The 19,175-nt window shown below is 36.0% G+C and overlaps 2 protein-coding genes across 2 annotated transcripts; both read left to right on the top strand.

Moving 5' to 3' along the window:
* The first annotated feature begins 512 nt into the window (after positions 1-512).
* LOC122295852 (cytochrome P450 81C13-like) lies at positions 513-3,262 on the top strand. Its single transcript, XM_043105105.1, has 2 exons — positions 513-1,580; positions 2,508-3,262. Exons 1-2 carry the CDS (start codon positions 666-668, stop codon positions 3,135-3,137), a joined length of 1,545 nt encoding a protein of 514 aa, XP_042961039.1. The 5' UTR covers positions 513-665; the 3' UTR covers positions 3,138-3,262.
* A 9,319-nt stretch (positions 3,263-12,581) lies between these two features.
* On the top strand, positions 12,582-13,535 carry LOC122296621. Its single transcript, XM_043106424.1, has one exon. The coding sequence runs from the start codon at positions 12,582-12,584 to the stop codon at positions 13,533-13,535; it is 954 nt and encodes a 317-aa protein (XP_042962358.1).
* The last annotated feature ends 5,640 nt before the right edge of the window (positions 13,536-19,175 follow it).

Below are 19,175 nucleotides of genomic sequence, written 5' to 3' on the forward strand. Positions count from 1 at the left end.
GGTGAGGGCAAAATTTTCTTTGAAATCAAATTAGAAGAAATATCACCTAACTTATTTATAAGAGTTTTACTATATATAAACAAAGTTCCGTATTAATCTGCATACTAATACTGATTTATTTATACTTAAAATTTAAATTAGTATTATTTTCAATAAAATCTACTTTTTGACCATTCACAATAAATTGATACACTTATTAATGCATAATTATACTTACAATTAGATTTTTCATATTTATAATAAGAATGACAACACACTATCCATCTATCAAACAAGTGACAATCACATTTTGTTTACTTTGGTTAAAATAACCTGTATTTCTCCCAAATTAATGCTACATACTTGAATTGTGGAGTGTGTAAACATTCTACTGTCGTTTTGAAAAAGAGTTGAGTTTATTATTAAAAAATTAATTTATTTTATTTTATATTTATTAATTTTTCAAATTAATTATAGGAAATTTGCACAATCACCTAACAAACATCTCTCTTTCTCCATCCTGACTCAAGTACACGCGACAGATTTTTAAACCAATTTCTTGCTAAGCTGTTCTTTTTGGGTAACAAGAAGCAATATTTATTTCACAAGTAGAGTACTACGGGTTCAAGGGAGAACCCAGCGCCATGAACTACAACTGATCATCATCGAACTGTTGCTAATTCGCCATGGAAAACCTAATGTCTTACCTTATTGCTTTCTTCCTGATCTCCATTGTTATCATCAAGCTTGTGTACAAGCACAACCGAAATGCACCACCCAGTCCATTTTCTCTGCCCGTAATCGGCCACCTGCACCTCCTTAAACCGCCCCTCTACCAAACGTTACAGACCCTGTCTTTGCAGTACGGTCCTGTCCTTTCTCTTAAATTTGGTTCCCGGTCTTGCATTGTCATTTCTTCTTCTTCTGCTGTCGAAGAATGCTTCACCAAGAACGATATCATATTTGCAAATCGTCCCCACACCATGGCTGGTGATATTTTGACTTACAACTTAAATGCTCCAGCCTGGGCTCCCTACGGTCACTTGTGGCGAAACCTCCGACGGATTGTGAGCATCGAGATTTTCTCTCAGAATAGCCTTCAAAAGTCTTCCATCGTCAGACAAGAAGAAGTTTACTCCCTTGTCCGTAGACTGTTCAAGGTCTCGAATAGGGAACCCCAGAAAGTCGACTGCAGGTATGTTTTCTCACTTCTGATGTTCAATGTAATCATGAGGATGGTCAATGACAAGCAATGTGTTGGAGAGGAGGCTGCTGGCACGGATATGGGAAATAAACATCTCAAAGATATGAAGGAAACTTTCTTTGCAAACTTGGGAATGAATATATGTGATTTCATTCCAGTTTTGAGGTGGATTGGTTTCAAAGGGTTGGAGAAGAGAATGATGAAGTTGCACAGGAAGAGGGAGGGATTTTTCGGGCCTCTGATAGAAGAGATTAAGCGAAAGAATCAAACCAATTCTTTGAATACCGCTACCGTAAAGGACATGGGAAAGAAGAGGACTCTGATTGAAGCTCTATCATCTCTTCATAAATCAGAGCCTGAATTCTATTCAGATGATGTCATGAAAAGCATCATTTTGGTAAGTGAATAGTGCTATAAGTCTTTTCCATTAATTATTGCCTAATGTTATATATTCACGATAAGTTAGATCCTAAATTTCTTTCCAAGCTGGACCCAGAATAGAAAAAGATATAGATGTGAATAAAACAGATCTTTTGAAGTTTATGTCAATTCGAATAAAATTCTAAAACATTTTAATATATTTTCTCTTCAGGATGGGTACTTTTGAATCGTACTAGCTTTTCAAAACAAATTCCCGGCAAGTTTTAGTAATGAAAATAATATATAAAAATTAATATTACATACAATTATAAAATGTTCAAGTCTCGTCAGTCTTTTTAGAAATATAGTCTGCCAAAAAGTATTTTTAATGCATGTCACACATTTTCTCTACATTTTTTAAAGTGTTGCATCCCTATGACTGTATAAGTCTTTCTTATAATTAATTTAAACTCAGTAAAAGGATTATCCTATTTAAGGAAAGGGTTGCATTATTTCAATCAATAACACGTGCCTAGCAAGTACATATATGGCAAGCAAGTCTTATTAGCAAGAGAAATGTTTTTCTTGTTCTTAGATTACGTTATCCCTGTCGCAACTGTTATAGATATGACATGTTTCAGCAAGTGACTGGGGATGATATATACATTATAGGTCAAACTAACCATGCTCTATTAAATGGTCAATTGCAACCAAAGTACGGTAGTTACAGTTACCCTTCTTCTCTGAATTGTACGCGTATCCTTCTTTGACCCTGAATTAAAATGGACCTATATATGGAGAAGAAGCTGCGCAGCTTGATGATCTGAAGCTCTCATTCACGTTATTCCTCTGATTTATCGTTAAGAATTTTCTTTACTAAAGATGTTAGCATAGCTTTGTGGTGCGACCGTTAAAGTACTCGATCTACTTTCAAACATCACTGGATTATTTATTAATGTTTCAGATGATGTTTGCTGCGGGAACGGAGACAACAGCAACAACTATGGAATGGGCAATGGCACTTCTGCTGAATCATCCGGAGGTATTGCAGAAGCTTAAAGCAGAGATTGACGAGAAAGTTGGACATGAGCGCTTGCTAAATGATTCTGATCTATCCAAGCTTCCTTATCTTCGTTCTGTCATCAACGAAACACTCAGACTCTATCCCCCAACGCCACTTTTATCACCCCATTTTTCTGCAGAAGACTGCACTGTGGGGGGATATAAAATACCGAGAGGGACGATGCTGTTAGCAAATGCATGGGCTGTGCATAGGGATCCCAAACTGTGGGAGGAGCCCGACAAGTTCAAGCCAGGAAGATTTGATGAAATAAATGGAGATCAAAGAGACCACGCTTTCAAATTCATCCCGTTTGGGACAGGGAGGAGGCAATGCCCCGGTGCAGGCTTGGCACTCCGAATAAATTCATTGGCAATGGGTGCACTTATTCAGTGCTTTAACTGGGAAAGAGTTGAGAAGGAGATCATGGTGGACATGAACTTGGATCCAGGATTTGTTTTGGCAAAGGCTAAGCCTTTGGAGGCCGTTTGCAGTCCACGCCATGGAATGAGTAATATTCTCGCTCAGCTTTGATTATCTCTGCATGTAATTTAAATATTGCTGTGAAAAAGCTAAAACTTCCTTGTCTTTTATTTCTTCTCTCTGTCTTTTCCTTCTTGGTTGGTTGCAATAAATGATTATTTTCCATGTTATTTTAATTTTTGTTCGATCAATGTAAAAAAAATAATCTATATTCTGAATTTGGGATCTTGCTGCGGTATTCAATGGTGATCAATAATATATCCAAATAAATCAAAATTCTTTATGTTCGTGGTACGTACGTACAGCACTATATATATATATATATATATAATATGCTGGAAAATGATATGATATTCCATGCATGTTTCAAAGTTCAATATTATAGGCCAAAACATCTTATAATATAAAGATAATTAAATCGATCATATTGATCGATTCATTGACTAAATCTGTGCGTGAGCTTCAAGAAGGTCAAGACTTTGGGCAGTGAACGTGTATATATATATATTTAATATTAATTTTAGGTATCATTCACTCAGGTTTTGGTACTATGTTCCACCTTATAATTTATTTGCCGATCCATTATCTTTCTTTCCTTTCTATTTTTTTAACAGCAGAATCACTTGCATGTCTTTGATCATCAGCTTGTCATTAATTAAGAATCATACATGATCCATTATATATGCGTATCTTTCTTCTTCTTCTTTTCAGTTGGATCGAGCTATCATCAATAAAGGAGAAAATGTTCATGAAATTAATAGATTATGCTGTTCGAAATAAACTTGATCTTAGATTACGAGAATATATACAGAGATCATGATGATCACTAGAAGGCGCTATAACAAATTACTTTTTAGGGACAAAAATCTTCATCCCAAAAGATTTCAAGTTTATCTCAAAAAACATTTTGAGATTAAATATTTTCATCACAAGTTCATTCCAAGAAATTTGTTGCAAAAAGCTTTTGGGTACATCCAAACATGGTTTTTTTTTTCTTTTTTTTGTTTTTACGACAAAATTTAAAAGTGTTCAAATGGATATTTTTTTTGGATGAGGAAATTTTCATCCCTATTAGTCGTTCGAATTCCAAAAATAGCGTTCAAACGGACTATTTTGCGATGATAAAAACTTCATCTCTATTAGTCGTTTGAACACTAAAAAATAATGTTCGAACAGATTTGTTTGGGACAATTTCATCTCTACAGTAATTCAAACGCCAAAATTAATACTATTTGAACGAATCTTTGTTGAGTGAGCTAATTTCAAATGGTTATTTAATTTGTGCCAAATAAAAATGGTCACAAATAATCATTTTTGGCCAATTTTAATAGCTAGAAATGATCATTTGCCATCAATTTTAATTGCTGAAAATGATTATTTGCAAATGAAAATTTGTTTGCAGCAGCCAAAACTATATATATATATATATCCAAAACACTTCATTAAATCTACTTATCTCCATTTCAGCCAGAGTAATATGAGAGGAAATATTATATATGTATATATATATGTTGATCAATTCCAATATATTCATATTTCTATGTACATTCCTTTAAACACAAATAAAAACAAAACAACTCTAGTACACCCTATCACTAATAAGTCTGTTAACAGAACAAACCTTGTTATTTTACACATAAACACAACTATTTTACAATTTTTGTTATATATATTACTCTTCAATAAAATAATTTTATTCTTAATTAATTTATTTGAATTTGATGGGTTTTAATTAAAATAATAATAATATCTTATTAAAAAATGTAGAAAAATTATAAAATTTTTGTGTTTGTATCATGTATATATATATACACATATATTATAAGTATTTAGTTTTGGCACATTCCCTTCGGCCTAGCGAATGATCAGGAGAAATATGCGTAGTTGATGTTAGAGTGCGATAGGCAAGTTTGACAGAGGAGAGGCTTGAAAGTCTTTCAAAGTGGCATGATTAATATGCGTAGGCATATGAGACCGGTTGAATACCTAACAAATAGTTCAATTATTTGTATTAAATTCTTAACACTCCCGCTTACATTTGGGTCAAACTTTCCTTTAATAGATAACTCAACATGTGAAATATTTGATTAAATGAGATAGAGTGCATAGTCAGGTTTCAAACTTAGAGTTAGGACCTTTGCTCTGATGCAGTGATCATGTAAAATTATCAAGTGTCTAAAAAGCTTAAACTGATAGAAAGAAATAAATTTAATTATTTGTATTATATTCTTAACAAGTTGCACTTCTCAAATAGAGATGGAGATCAAAGGCATAGCTACTATTGGGATGCATGTGACTCATAAGTTTTTGGGCAAAATATTGGGCATTTTTCAATCTTAAGTAGAAAATTAACATAACAAAGAAAAACATAGTAATATATAAAAAGAATAGTACTAGATCCACATACGAATCCCATAAAAGAAAAATATGGCCAAGGCTTACTATCTTTTGCCAAAAAACTTAATAAGATATTATTATCATAAAAGTAGAATAGCGCATAGCCCTATTTATATATAGAAGTGTTTCATCTCATCTTATCATTATAATTTTTTTACATTCTCATACAAAATATAATAAATAAGTCAATATTTTTAAATTTTAAAATAATAATAATATTAAAAAATAATATTCTAATAGTATTTCATTTAACTTTTAACTTTTATATCATAAACTCATTTCATCTCAACTTACTCTCCAAACCACACCAAAAAGAAAAGATGTCCATGAGCATTTCAAATTTTAATCCAACCTTTTCTTCTAATAACAATTGCAATTTTAAATAAAAATATGTTAATCGTATATTTACACTAAGAGCTAATTTCTCAAATCATTACCACCTCGTTCACTTTCATAAAAATTTTCATTCCATCTCATCTAATTATTACAATATTTTTAAATTTTCACATTAAATAAAATAAATAATTCAATTTTTTCAAATTTCAATATAAAAATAATATTAAAACAATATATTCTAATAATATTTTATTCAATTTTTAACTGTAATCTCAATTTATCTCAACTCATATCATCTCATCTCATTTATGAAAACAAACAACACTGTCATTATCCATTCCATCGATATTAATTTGGACTATGCTTGGGGCCGGGTGTCGGAGATAATATCAAATTCTTGAGGTAACTATCAATATCCGACCTAGCCTTTTCTCCATATGGAGTAGGTACCCTTTTTCGGGTGATCGATTATGTGCCTTGTCGTTCATGAATTCCTTTTGTGTTTTTCTTTATCAGCGACTGCATAAAATTCAATTCAACAAAGCAAACATAAAAAGTTAAAATTGGTTGGGATTGGATCCCACAATTGATAAACAACAAAAATACACTGAAGTTTCCAAAATTTAACAGTGATGTGTTGTTTTCTAATTAAGGATGGGAAAGCTGGTGATAGGGTTAGGTTTTATATTTTTAAGCAGGGAAAGTGAGTTGGCCGTTTTCAATTGGTGGAGACGGTAAGAGATAAAACGAAAACAAAAATATTATGTATAGTTATTTTTGTGTAATATTTTATACATTTTATTAATGTGATTGGTTATGTATTAAAAAAATTAATGTAACTAATTTATTAATAAAATACGTAAAAATAACTATATATAATATTATTTATATTTTTAAAAAAATTCTCCAATACACTAAGGTACACACCAGCGGTACACTGTACAACAAACAAAAATAGCAGCCTAGAAGCAGATCATGGTCGTCTCCATTAAGTGTCAGGATCCATCGATCCCAAATAATAACATGGCCCTGAGCAATCAGCAGCTCCATCATTCTGAATTTCTGATATTATTTCACGTCTGCATCTGCCAAAACCACACCTACCAATTCCTGATCAGCTCATGACTCTTCTGCAATCACCTCAGCCATGCATATATGACTTCCCAGCTAGCAGCTACTCCAAGTCTCCAACTAAAGGTCAGATAGAGTTTAAAAAATGGTGCGTACCTAAATATATCATTTATTGTATAATATTTCGTCGTAGTTATTAAAAAAAATGAATATTTTGATATATTTTATGTTAGTTATAAATTTCTAAAGGTAAAAGTACAAACAAAAGTTAAAATAAATAAATAAAAAATGTTTTAGCCATCATAACATGATTCTATAAAATTAAATAAATAAATTTAAGTAATTCGATATAATATATTAAATTATAAAATATTTTTATTATAAAATAAATTTAATATATCATATAAAATTATGTCGATTTATAAATTTATTTTTATAAAAAGATTATATGATTATAACACCCCCAAATACAAACGACCACTCTAAAAACAAACGAGCTCATGTCCAAGATTGAACCGTACGTTTTCAACTAACACCAAAACAAACACACAAAAATACAAAAAAGAAAATAGAAGAGTTGCTTCAACAAAAAAAAGTATCATAAAACTTAATTTATTTATTGACGTGATTGGATATATACTTCACAATAAACACTATTAGAAAATCGCTTGTGTATTGTTAGATATTTACGACAAAAATATTATTTTTTCTCAAAATTAGTCAATTTTCTTATCAAATAATCGATTTTTAAAGTAAAAATTTTAAAAATTAAAATTCAACGCATTATATCAATTTATATAAATTTATGGAATTAATTTTATAAATATTTGTTTTAGACCAAATATTAAAAAAAAAAAAAAAAAAGGAACAAGGAGGCATGGGACTACTTACCTTTGCTGATTTCGTTTAGAGGTTGGGCAGAAACGAATCAAAACTTCTGAGAGGCCCATTTTGATTAGACAAGCAAACTGATGGGCCCTTGATGTTTTTGTGTGATTATAAAAAGATGCATGGAGAGGGGCATTGTTTGGAGATTTTAGGATGTCGAAAGATTAGATTATGAGATCTCAGGTTTTATGTGAGATTTAGACCGGAAGATGATGTTAGATTAAAATTAAAATTTGAATAAAATATTATTAAAATGTTATTTTGTAATATTATTATTATTTTGTGATTTAAAAAAAGTTAAATTATTTATTATAATTTGTGAAAATTTGAAAAAAAATTATAATGATAAGATGAGATTTGTTGAGATAATTTGAAACAAATTTTGTATCCAACCCTAGCCTTAGATTCAATCGAGCAACTCCAGTACTTTGCTATAAAAGTAACAAAAATTTTATTAGAGGTGGTACCCGCATCGTATGGTGCGGGGTAGACCACCCCCCACCTCGCCTCGCCCCCGCATGGGGCGGATGGAGAAATTTTTTTCCCCATCCCTCACCCCTGGTGTGTGGGGGCGGGGTACCCCTTCTCGCATGACGGGGTGCAGATTCGGGGGCAATCCGTTTGCCCCCCTTACCCCTACTTAGCCTTGGGTCCAGAAGCAATTTTTAGGCCAAAAAAGCTTGTAGGTCATTTTCAGCTCATAAAATTATAAGTAAAAAGAAAAAAAAATTAAAAAACCAAATTAAAAAAAAAAAAAGTATCTTGGATTGTGATTGATTTTATAGCTAATAAAAGTTACTAGTCTAAGAGTCTAATACCTAATAAACTAATAATAATAACTAAACTATTACAAAATCAAAAGGCAAAACAATTACAAAATTACAAATATAAAAGTATCCAAGGGACATTATATCAACATTACAAATCATTTAATATAAAATATAAACAAATAATTAAAAATTGAATATTCTAAAGAGGGACTCAGAGAGCTGTTAGCTATAGCTTGTCTTTGACTATGACACTTGGGGCAGCCCGGACTTGAGCACATATTTATATTGCAGATGTGCTAGATGTCATCTCATATGTTGCTACAAGAATTAATATTAAAATTAATAACGATGAAATCGAAATAAATCAAAATAATAAAATAAAAAACAATTACCAAGTGGTCCAAATCCAAGCTGATCACCACCCTTATCGGTCTCCTTAAAATCTAAAATATCCAGAACATGAATATCCTTTCCTATCATCAACTCTATGTGCATATCAATGTCTCTACAGTTGTAAGAGACAATGAACTATAAAAATTATCCAATATATAACTTCCAGTAATAAAGCTGACTTTGAGGCAACGGTCCTAATAGGGATGGCTAAAATATAGCAGGCAATCTCAGAAATGATGGGATATTTCTTTGAGGCATTCTTCCACCATCCTAATATATCGAAATTATCATCATTATCTTGAACCATATCCACTGACAAATAGTTGTCTAAATAGGAAACCGCCTACGTAGATTGATGAACTAGTGTGGGATTCTGTGCGAGGGTCTTAGTCCATGGCATTCTGCGCTTCTTTGTAAGAGACCCGGTCATGATGTCTGTAGAAGGCGTTGGGGTAGATGTTTGTGTCTTGGATGCAGTAACACCCTTAATTGCATTAAACTCATCATAGAATTTAGTCAGGATATCTCGGGCCAATTCACCAATAAGTTCAATCCATGCCTAATCGTGAGTAAGTCTCAACCTATATAACAAGCCTGAAACTTTTAGACAAGGATCATGAATAACAGACACATATAACAAAATATTCATTCTAGTCAAATCTCCGTAATACTTATCATATTTTAGCATCATGGTCACTGACATCCCCCTCATCTTTTTATTGGAACCTCTATGCATATCTTTTAATTCTTCTTTCACCCTACATATTTGTTTACAAAACCTATAGGATGTAGGGTACAAATAACCAAATATATTCAATGTGACATCGTAAAATAATCCAAGAAAATCAACAAAAGTAGAAACTACCATACAATCACTATCATTAGGCTTTTGTAATCCCCCATGCTCATCAAAGTATTTGACATATTGGATGTCTTCATCACCCAATAATTGAAAGGCTACCTTATATTCTTAACCTGCCTCCAACATCTAGAAGGTTGAGTTCCATTTGATAGGAATATCAGTACAAAGACCCTTCTTCGATGTTATAACCGCAACCTTTGCAGCAACTTTGAATTTCTCCAATCTAGAAGGAGAAGACATCACAAATTTCACAACCATTCTAACTCGTGCAACCGAGTCATCAACATCTTTCAACCCCTCAGTCACAATTAAATTCAATATGTGCAGCACATCTAACATGCAAATATTCACCACCCAAGAATGTTTTATTTGTATTTTTAAGATAATTATTTAGATATCCCAAGGTAACATCATTAGACGACGCATTATCAACCGAAACAGTCAAAATTTTTTCCAACTCCCACTCCTTTATTGCGGCCTCTAAGGCCTTCCCAATCGTTTCACCCTTATGATCAGTTATTTGACAAAATTTAATAATCTTTTTGTGAAGAACCCAATCAGAATCAAGAACATGCACAGTCAACAACATGTAAGTCATATTTTGGATAGAAGTCCAAATATCGGTAGTGAGGCAAACTACCAAAACCGCCAATTGACCCCTCAAAACATCTTTATCACAGAAGTAAATCTTTTTAATATCCTTTGCCATAATGTGACGAGAAGGAAGTAAAAATCTCAGTTCCAACTCTTGGACAAATTCTTGGAACCCTTTACCCTCCACAAACTGAAAAGGCAGCTCGTCTATGACAATCATACGAGCTAACTTTCTTCTACACTCATTGAGATTATACTTTGTATACCGATTCAATGTTGAACCCCTGGCCCCACTACTCCCATCTGCCATTTTAATATCTAGTCTAAATTGACTCTTCTCTACTAAAGATTTTAAAATTAGACTCTTCTTGCATTGTTCCTCTAAATGGACGTTTAGCTGGAATGTATCATGTTTCCTATAGTGACATCCATAGATTTTTTCACAATGATTACATTTAGCTTGTAGCTTGTTGGGGTCACCACCCTCTAGTTTAGTAAAGTGTTGTCATATTATGGATACAGGTTTCTTGCCCTGTGTGGGCTTCGGGGCAGGGCAATGTGTACTCCCTGTAGGGGTAGGAGTAGGGTTAGGTTCTGGCGTAAGGGTATTAGCTGGGGCAGGTGAGCTATCACTGAAATCTGAAGACATTCTTCATTCTCTAACACAAAAAAAAAAAATTTCAAGTGCAATCCAACACAATTATAAAAAACTGCATACATTTAGTAGACCCACACATCTTTTTAATTTTTTTTTTAGAGGTTTCATTGATTGAAACCCCTAAAACTAAAAGGCTTTAGGGGTTTCAATCTTTAGCTTTAGGGGTTTCAATCAATGAAACCCTTCAATTAACATGCATGCATTTTGATATATATATGTTACAAGCTGTCAATTAACATGCATCATCACGTATACATCCCCCGTCCCTTGCCCTTGCGGTGCGGATGCCCCGCCCCGCATTGCATATGCGGGGGCGGGGTGAATGGGGCAAAGCAGCGGGATCCGGGGCCCCGTTGCCCACCTCTAAATTTTATATACTGTCATTTTTTTTTATATTTTCCCTAACCTTACGTCCTCTATTAATATAATTAATTGTGTTACTAGTATTTTTTTACTATAAAATAATTATTTTGATCAATTATATTAATAAATATATAAAAAAATATATAAAAATGACTGTATAATAAATAAATAAATAAAGTAGAGCAGGAATACGACATCGGTGGGGACAACCTTTTTTCCAACAACTAAACAAAGGATTCTGACCACAACAAGATTTTGATCTTCTTTCTTTAATTAATTTTCTATTTCCGTGCGGGACAAAACCAGGTAAATGGAGCACGTTTCATTAATTAAACTTCTTGCAAATGAAAATGGAAAAGAGTAAGTACTAATTACAGTTATTTTAGATATGATCACGTGCATGGGAAATTGAAGTGAGTTGTATTCAAGTCACACTTAACCCTATAATCAATGTTATAATTAGATTTCCGTAAAGACTAAATAAAAACTTCTACCTAGCCACCACCTACCAAACAAGAGTATTGTTATTGTTCTGTCCGGTTATACCGCTCATTTTGTCCTATTGACGCGATACTATAATATGATTCTACATGAATTATTAAAAAAATAAAAAATATATATTTAAAACAAAAAGAATATATTCAAAATAAAATAGTGTTTAATATATAACACAAAAAAGTAAATACTAAAATTCTAAATTCCTTCTACCCTTTTATGTCTATACTTTTATTTTATTTTTACATTTTTAATTTAATAGGACAAAGTGAACAGTATAACTGGAGCAGTGTAGTAGCATTTCTCTCCAAATAATGTATACTCTGGGATCCAATTTGTCAGCACGTTGATTGTTTAGGATATTTCAATCGTACATGGTAATTGCAAATATTTCTTTAATATTGTCATACGTGAAAGTTAAGCATGCATGCTTGCTAACTCTTCATCAATGATTGATGTCCCAACGTGATATGATGCATGGTTATAAACAAGTAATTTGAATTGATTTGTATAATTGTAATTGCTAGAGTTATTCTATGCCATGAATATTATAGATTGTCGTATCAAGGCAGATATAGATATGCAAACTCCCTTGGATAAGAAAAACGCTCTCTACTCTGCCCTGTTTTTCATCTTCTCATATCCTTTTTGCCGCACACGTACTCTGCATGGCGGCCGTTGATGGCCAGCCCCCCATGGCTGGCCTTCCTCGGTCGTTCGCCGATCTGGTTTCGATAGTGCCCCAACCACTGCCGGAGGTGACAGTACCTTTTCGGCAACCAAAATACGTGGATGGTGAAGTTTTTTTCTCCTTTTCCTCTGAGGAATTAGTTAAAACGGCAGAACCTTTCAGATTTTCCATGGTTGTGAAGTTCCTCCGACAGAGACCCTCGCTTGATAGTATTCGGGCTTTCATCCGTAGCCACTGGGGTCTGTCATCCCTGCCCGTTGTCTCCGCCATGCAACGTCCCAGGAATATATTCATACGAATGTCCAATGAGCTCGACTTTCTCAAGGCGCTGTCAAGGGAATCGTGTGATATAGAGGGTGTCCCCTACCGCCCCTTTGCTTGGTCACCGGAGTTTGATGAAGAAATTGAGCCTCCGTCGGTCCCTGTTTGGGTTTTCCTACCGGGACTACCGCCTAACTTTTACCACGCCTCCCTCTTAAAGATGCTCACGGCACCGATTGGAAAATACATACGCCGTGACAATCCCACAAAGTGTGCCACCCGTACAGATGGAGCTCGGATTTGCTTAGAAATCAATGCAGCACAGAAGCCGATCTCACATTTTTGGATTGGCATCCCTGGAATGCCAAAGAGCCGAAGACAGGAAATCATATACGAGACTTTGCCAGCCTACTGTTCGAAGTGCCGATGCCAAGGACACAATCAGAGGACCTGTCGGTATGGAAGTGATAAAAACCAAATAGTAAAAGGAGGGAAGACCTGGAAGAAGGTAACCGAAAAACCCAGCACTAAGGAGGGTAACGTGGATGGAGTTTTATCGTTGGAAGCGGCTGTGACTAATTCGGAAACTATGGATAAGTCACTGGTACCGTTCGTTGGTGTTGTGATCGCTGAACAGGGAGAAACAAGCAAACAAGCTCCACGGGATTAGATGCAAGGTTCTGAGCAGCTGCAAGGTGGTTCGGAGAAGGAAGTTCTGAGGGAGGTAGTACCAGTGGGTACGTCCACGCCTGGGTGTAAGTTGACGTCTAGGTTGCGAATGAACGTCCATGAAAGCATGCAGAACAACTTGAATGGCGAATCGGTGGGTCTTGAATTTGCGATAAATGCTTTGGGACACGGTGAAGCTGGGTTTAACTCTGAGGTTGAAGGTGAAGATGATCTAGCCCATGATGGGTCTGCCAGGGAACCGGAGAGGGGACTCGAGCGTGACCAGGCCTGCAATGACGCACTGTTAGCCGGAGAGGGGACTCAGAATCCAAAAGAAATGCCGGAACAAGGTGATGGATCAGGTCAGACTTTGGAGACTCAAGGAGAACTGGGTTTACAGCAAGGAGAACCTGCGAAACGCCATGAACCAGTCCGTGAAAGTGACGTCACCGGGAAGGATGCACAGTGAAGCTTTGCGATGGACTAGTCTGGGACGTGCACAGTGGGTTCGTGGGCAGCCACCAAACGCAGCCGAAATGGAGCCGAACTTGCAGGAAAATTGTGACGTTGTGCAAACTCTTCTCGAGAATGATGTGGGTCGAAAAGTCACGGAGGAAAGCATAGAAGCTTCATCGGACCACGAGCTCGACAGGGATGTTTTAAAAGGAGATATCAACAAAGAATATCTCACAGACTCGAAAAATTCAAGGATTTTAACGGGTCAGTTGAAAAAAAGGAGTTCCACTAGGGTGGTAAGCCGTCCCTCCAAACTTAATTTATGATTCATCCTATATTATTTTGGAATATTAGGGGGCTGAGAACGTCTAAGTTGCACTTGAAAAATATTCTAAAAAAATATAAGCCTAATGTTGTCGCTTTGGCGGAACCTTTTATGCGAGAGGAAAAAATCTCTTTTATTTTGAGCCAATTGAGATTTGATTCCTTTGTCACTAACGAAGCTCATGATGGTAAAATCTGGCTACTGTGGAATTCGGCAATTTCTATTCAATCTGTGGCATGCTCTAGCCAATTTCTGACAGTGAAAGCTGAGGAAAATGGGTTTAAGTTTCTCCTTACTATTGTGTATGCAAAATGCAATCAGTTAGAAAGGAAAATTCTTTGGGAGAATTTGGAGACTAGTAATATTGACAATCTCCCGTGGTTGCTTTGTGGCGATTTTAATATTATCAAGGATGACTCGGAAAGAATAGGAGGTCATCCCCGTCCCTTTTCTGCTATGGAAGATTTTAATCTCTGCATCCAAAATTGTGGGCTTCTTGACATGCGATCCCAAGGCCCAAAAATGACATGGTGCAACAATCAAAGCGGCTTGACTCGCTGCTAGGCAAGGTTAGACCGTTGTTTTATCGATTCATCTTTTCTTAATTATTTCCCTAACATTTTTTACCAGGTTTTGGCTCGCACTACCTCAGATCACTCCCCTTTATTAATTAATTTGGGCGAGGACCCTTTCAGGTATGGTCCAAATCCTTTTCATTTCCATTATATGTGGACTGATCATCCTGACTTTTTTCGTCTTGTGGAGTCTGTGTGGAAACAAGAGGGGTTTGGCTTTGGGCTCTCTAAGTTATCTCTCAAATTAAAAAGACTCAAAGTGGCGTTAAGAGTATGGAACAAGAGTGTCTTTGGTAGGACTACTATAACTATTAATGAGCTAGAAAATCGTATTGAGCATCTAGATAATAAACTTCAAGTTAGGTTTAATGAGGAGGACAATCGGGGTCTTATGGAGTCTAAACTGGATCTTGATATTTGGCTAAATAGAGAAAATACTCGTCTCTCTCACTTGGCTAAAAAAAGATGGTTAAAAGATGGTGATAATAATTCAAAATTTTTTCATACTTATCTGAATGCTAAAAATCAAAAACGGATTAATGTTATGAATCTGTCTGATGGTACTTCTTTATCTACCCCTTTTGATATTCATCAGGCTGCTGTTGATTACTTCAAAAACTTTTTGGGTCACAATAACGCTCGCTCTCTCCCTAATTTAGATGATCTTATTTCTCCTGTGATCTCTGATGCTGATAATTTCAATTTGTGTATTTCCCCTTCCCTTGAGGATATTAAAATTGCTCTTTTTAGCATTCCTATTGATAGTAGTCCTGGTCCAGATGGTTTTGGTTCCGGTTTCTTTCGTGCTTGCTGGGATCTTGTTCATGGTGATCTCTTGGAGGCTGTCTCTGATTTTTTTCTTAATAAGTCCCTTCCCTGTTTCTACTCTGCCTCACATATTGTTCTCATCCCTAAAACGGACAAGCCTTCAAGCTTCGATAAGTTCCGGCCTATTAGCCTGTGCTCGGTAATATACAAGATCTGCACCAAAATTTTAGTGGGCCGGATGACTACGTTACTTCCTAGGATGATATCTCAGGAACAAGCGGCTTTCATCCCTGGTCGGAGCATTTTTGAAAACATTAGCTTGACTCAAGAGATGGTCCACTCTCTCCATAAACCTACTAATGGTGGTAACATTATGGTGAAGCTTGATATGGCCAAGGCTTATGATAGAGTGGATTGGGACTTCCTTATACATGTCCTGGCTTCTTTTGGTTTTTCCCCTCAGGTTTGTGCTCTGATCAAGGAATGTGTCTCTACTCCTTCGTATTTTGTCATGATGAATGGCACCCCCATGGGTTTCTTTAAAGGCGGTCGAGGTTTGAGACAAGGAGCCCCCTTTCGCCCTATTTGTTTATCATTATGCAAGAGGTTCTCTCTCGTCTCCTTAAGAAATCCTTTGAATCTGGCAAAATCAGTCACTTTACTCAAGCTAGAGGCACCCCCCTTATATCCCACCTTATGTATGCTGATGACATAATTATTTTTGCTCATGGTGGAATGAGATCTATAAGAGGCTTGATGAAGACTCTGACCCTTTATGAAACCTGGTCTGGCCAAGCTCTTAATAAGGAAAAGAGTGCTGTCCTTTTCTCCAAAAGGATCTTGAGCTCAAGGAAACGCTCTATCTTACACTTTACTGGTTTCTCGGAAGGTTCCTTTCCCTTTAAGTATTTGGGCGTTCCTATTGTGGTAGGTAAACTAAAGGCTTCTGATTTTAGTGAGCTTCTGGGGAAAATTCAAAAGAAAATTGCTGGTTGGAAAATGAAACTGCTCTCAGCAGGTGGTAGGACCATTCTTCTTCGCCACGTTCTCTCAAGTATGGCTACTAACCTCTTAGTTGTTCTACAAGTTCCAAAGACCGTCCTTAAGGCTTTAAACAAGCTCCTAAGTTCTTTTTTTTTTTGGGAGAATCTCATGGTAAAGGTAAAAGAAAATGGATCTCTTGGAATCATATCTGTAAACCCATAGAAGAAGGGGGCTTGGGCATCAGGGACTTTGGGGATATTTAAAAGGCCTTACACTGGAAGTTGGCTTGGAGGCTCATCAAGGGCCAGTCTTTGTGGGCTGATTTTTTCAGAGGTAAGTATGCTAGGGGTACCCACTTATCCCTTGTGACCCCTACAAAGGGGACTCGCTTCTGGAAATCTGTGGCTAGTAATATTCAGGAGGTCTTATCTAACTCTAAATGGAGTGTTAGAGATGGGAATATTTCTTTTTGGTATGATAATTGGGCAAATGATGATCCCCTTTGTAGTCTCTATCCGGTGATTGAAAATCCTTTACTGAAAATTAACGATTGTCGTCTTGACAATGAATGGGATATTTCTCTCTTGGATCAGCTAGTGGGTCAACAAAAAGCCATCGAACTGTATCAGTACTTGGCTAGAAGAAAAGAGGGTGAGGATGTTTTAATCTGGTTGAAGGATGATGCTAGGAAGTTTACTACGAAAAGTGCTTGGGATTGTATAAGGGTTCAGGCTCCTCCTCTACCTTGGGCCCATTGGATTTGGCATACTAATATCCCTAAGAGAATTTCTATTATGATGTGGAAGGCGTATTATAACTGTCTGAGTGTTGATGATCAGATTAAAAGAATTGGGATACCAATGGCTTCTAGATGTAATTGTTGTTCTCAAGGCCATACAGAAGACCTCAACCATGTCCTTTGCTCAACCATGTCCTTTGCTCTGGTGATATTGCTAAAAAAATTTGGCGCCTAGCTGCCATAAATCTAGGTGTGCATATGGGCACCTTTCAAACTTGGAAAGAGCAAATCAATTTTTGGTTCCGGCGTGCTGGCAAATCTTCCCAATTGAGAATTGTTTTTGGCAATCTTCCTTCTATCATCTCCTGGAAACTTTGGGAATGGCGCTGTAAAGCTAGATTTGAGGCCAAGGAGGACACAATTGAATCGATTTGGTATGCTATTAAATTCTGGCTCCGCAAAATTATGACTTTGTTCTTAAAATCCTCCAGCATTAATAATAAGGACATGGCAATCTTAAACTGTTTGGATATTCATACCTTACCCACTAGACCTAAAAAGGTCCAAGTGGTGAGATGGTTTCGCCCTAAACAGGGGTGGGTCAAGCTTAATATTGACGGCAGTAGCTTGGGAAATCCTGGCCCGGCTGGAGCAGGAGGAGTTATTCGCGACGAAGATGGAAAATTACTTGGGGCTTTTTCTGTGTTTTTGGGTCAGGGATCTAATAATTATGCAGAAATGAGAAGTCTTCTGGAAGGGATTTGTCGATGTCATCATCTTGGTTTTTACCGTATAGAGATTGAGTCCGACTCCCAACTTCTTGTAAACTGGATTACTAGAGGGAGCTGCAACATTTGGTATTTAGAAGAGTTCTGGGATGAGCTTCAAGACAATCTTTCTAATATGGAGTATACGATGAAACATGTTTTTCGAGAAGGAAATGCAGTGGCTAATTTTCTTGCCAAGCAGGGAGCTAGGGGACTTAACGCGGATTGGTTTGATGCTCATGATGTTCTGCCCAGCCCTCTTCGGGGACTCCTTCGCATGGATAGACTTGGTCTTCCTTACCTGCGAACTATGTAGTGCTCTCCCAGGTTTGTCTTTCTTTTTAGCTCTTTGTTTTACCCTCTGGTTTTTCTGTGCTTTTCTCTTGCAGGTTCTTGATCGTGTTTCTCCCGTTAGTTTGTGCTTTGGTCTGTCCTGTAATGTTTATGTGGCCATTATAGTTTTTGGTGCCTGGGTTTTGGACCTTTTGTGTATTTGTAACCCTCAGGCATCGGGTTGTTACCACGGTTTTCCTCCGCCAAAAGTGAGGGCTTATTAATAAAATTGGGGTACCGTCCTCTTTCAAAAAAAAAAAAAAAGACATGCAACAACCCGAGGCCACTTTTTTATTTTATTTTATTTATTTGCACATATAGACATGCAATTAAGTAGGTGAAATATTAGGTCTTACGTGCCATCGGGATTTTTCTATTCTTATGCAAGTTAAGGTAGACCTGGATCATGTTCACAGGGATCGATATTCCATATATATATAATCAATATCCATGCTGGGTGCCGGCCACGAAGGGATATTTTTATTTAATTTTTATTATTATTTTAGATTGTTTTCTGATTCCAAGAATAAAGGCTTCAACCACAAACAAACTACCCTACCCTATTTTGCAAAAACAAGTATAATATATGGACACTAGGGGTAATTAATTAACCGACGGAGAGGTGCAACATGGATTAGCTACAATCTCAAGATCAGATCATGACTCCTCATGTGATCTCTCTTGATTTTCATGA

This window comes from Carya illinoinensis, chromosome 15 (assembly GCF_018687715.1).
Source record: "Carya illinoinensis cultivar Pawnee chromosome 15, C.illinoinensisPawnee_v1, whole genome shotgun sequence".
Classification (NCBI taxonomy): Eukaryota; Viridiplantae; Streptophyta; class Magnoliopsida; order Fagales; family Juglandaceae; genus Carya; species Carya illinoinensis.

Excerpts from the sequence above, each read along its gene's own strand:
- LOC122295852 (XM_043105105.1), top strand. The coding sequence starts at position 666 with ATGGAAAACCTAATGTCTTACCTTATTGCTTTCTTCCTGATCTCCATT. Across the intron at positions 1,581-2,507 it reads TCATGAAAAGCATCATTTTG|ATGATGTTTGCTGCGGGAAC; the intron begins GTAAGTGAATAG and ends TTAATGTTTCAG.
- LOC122296621 (XM_043106424.1), top strand. The coding sequence starts at position 12,582 with ATGGCGGCCGTTGATGGCCAGCCCCCCATGGCTGGCCTTCCTCGGTCG.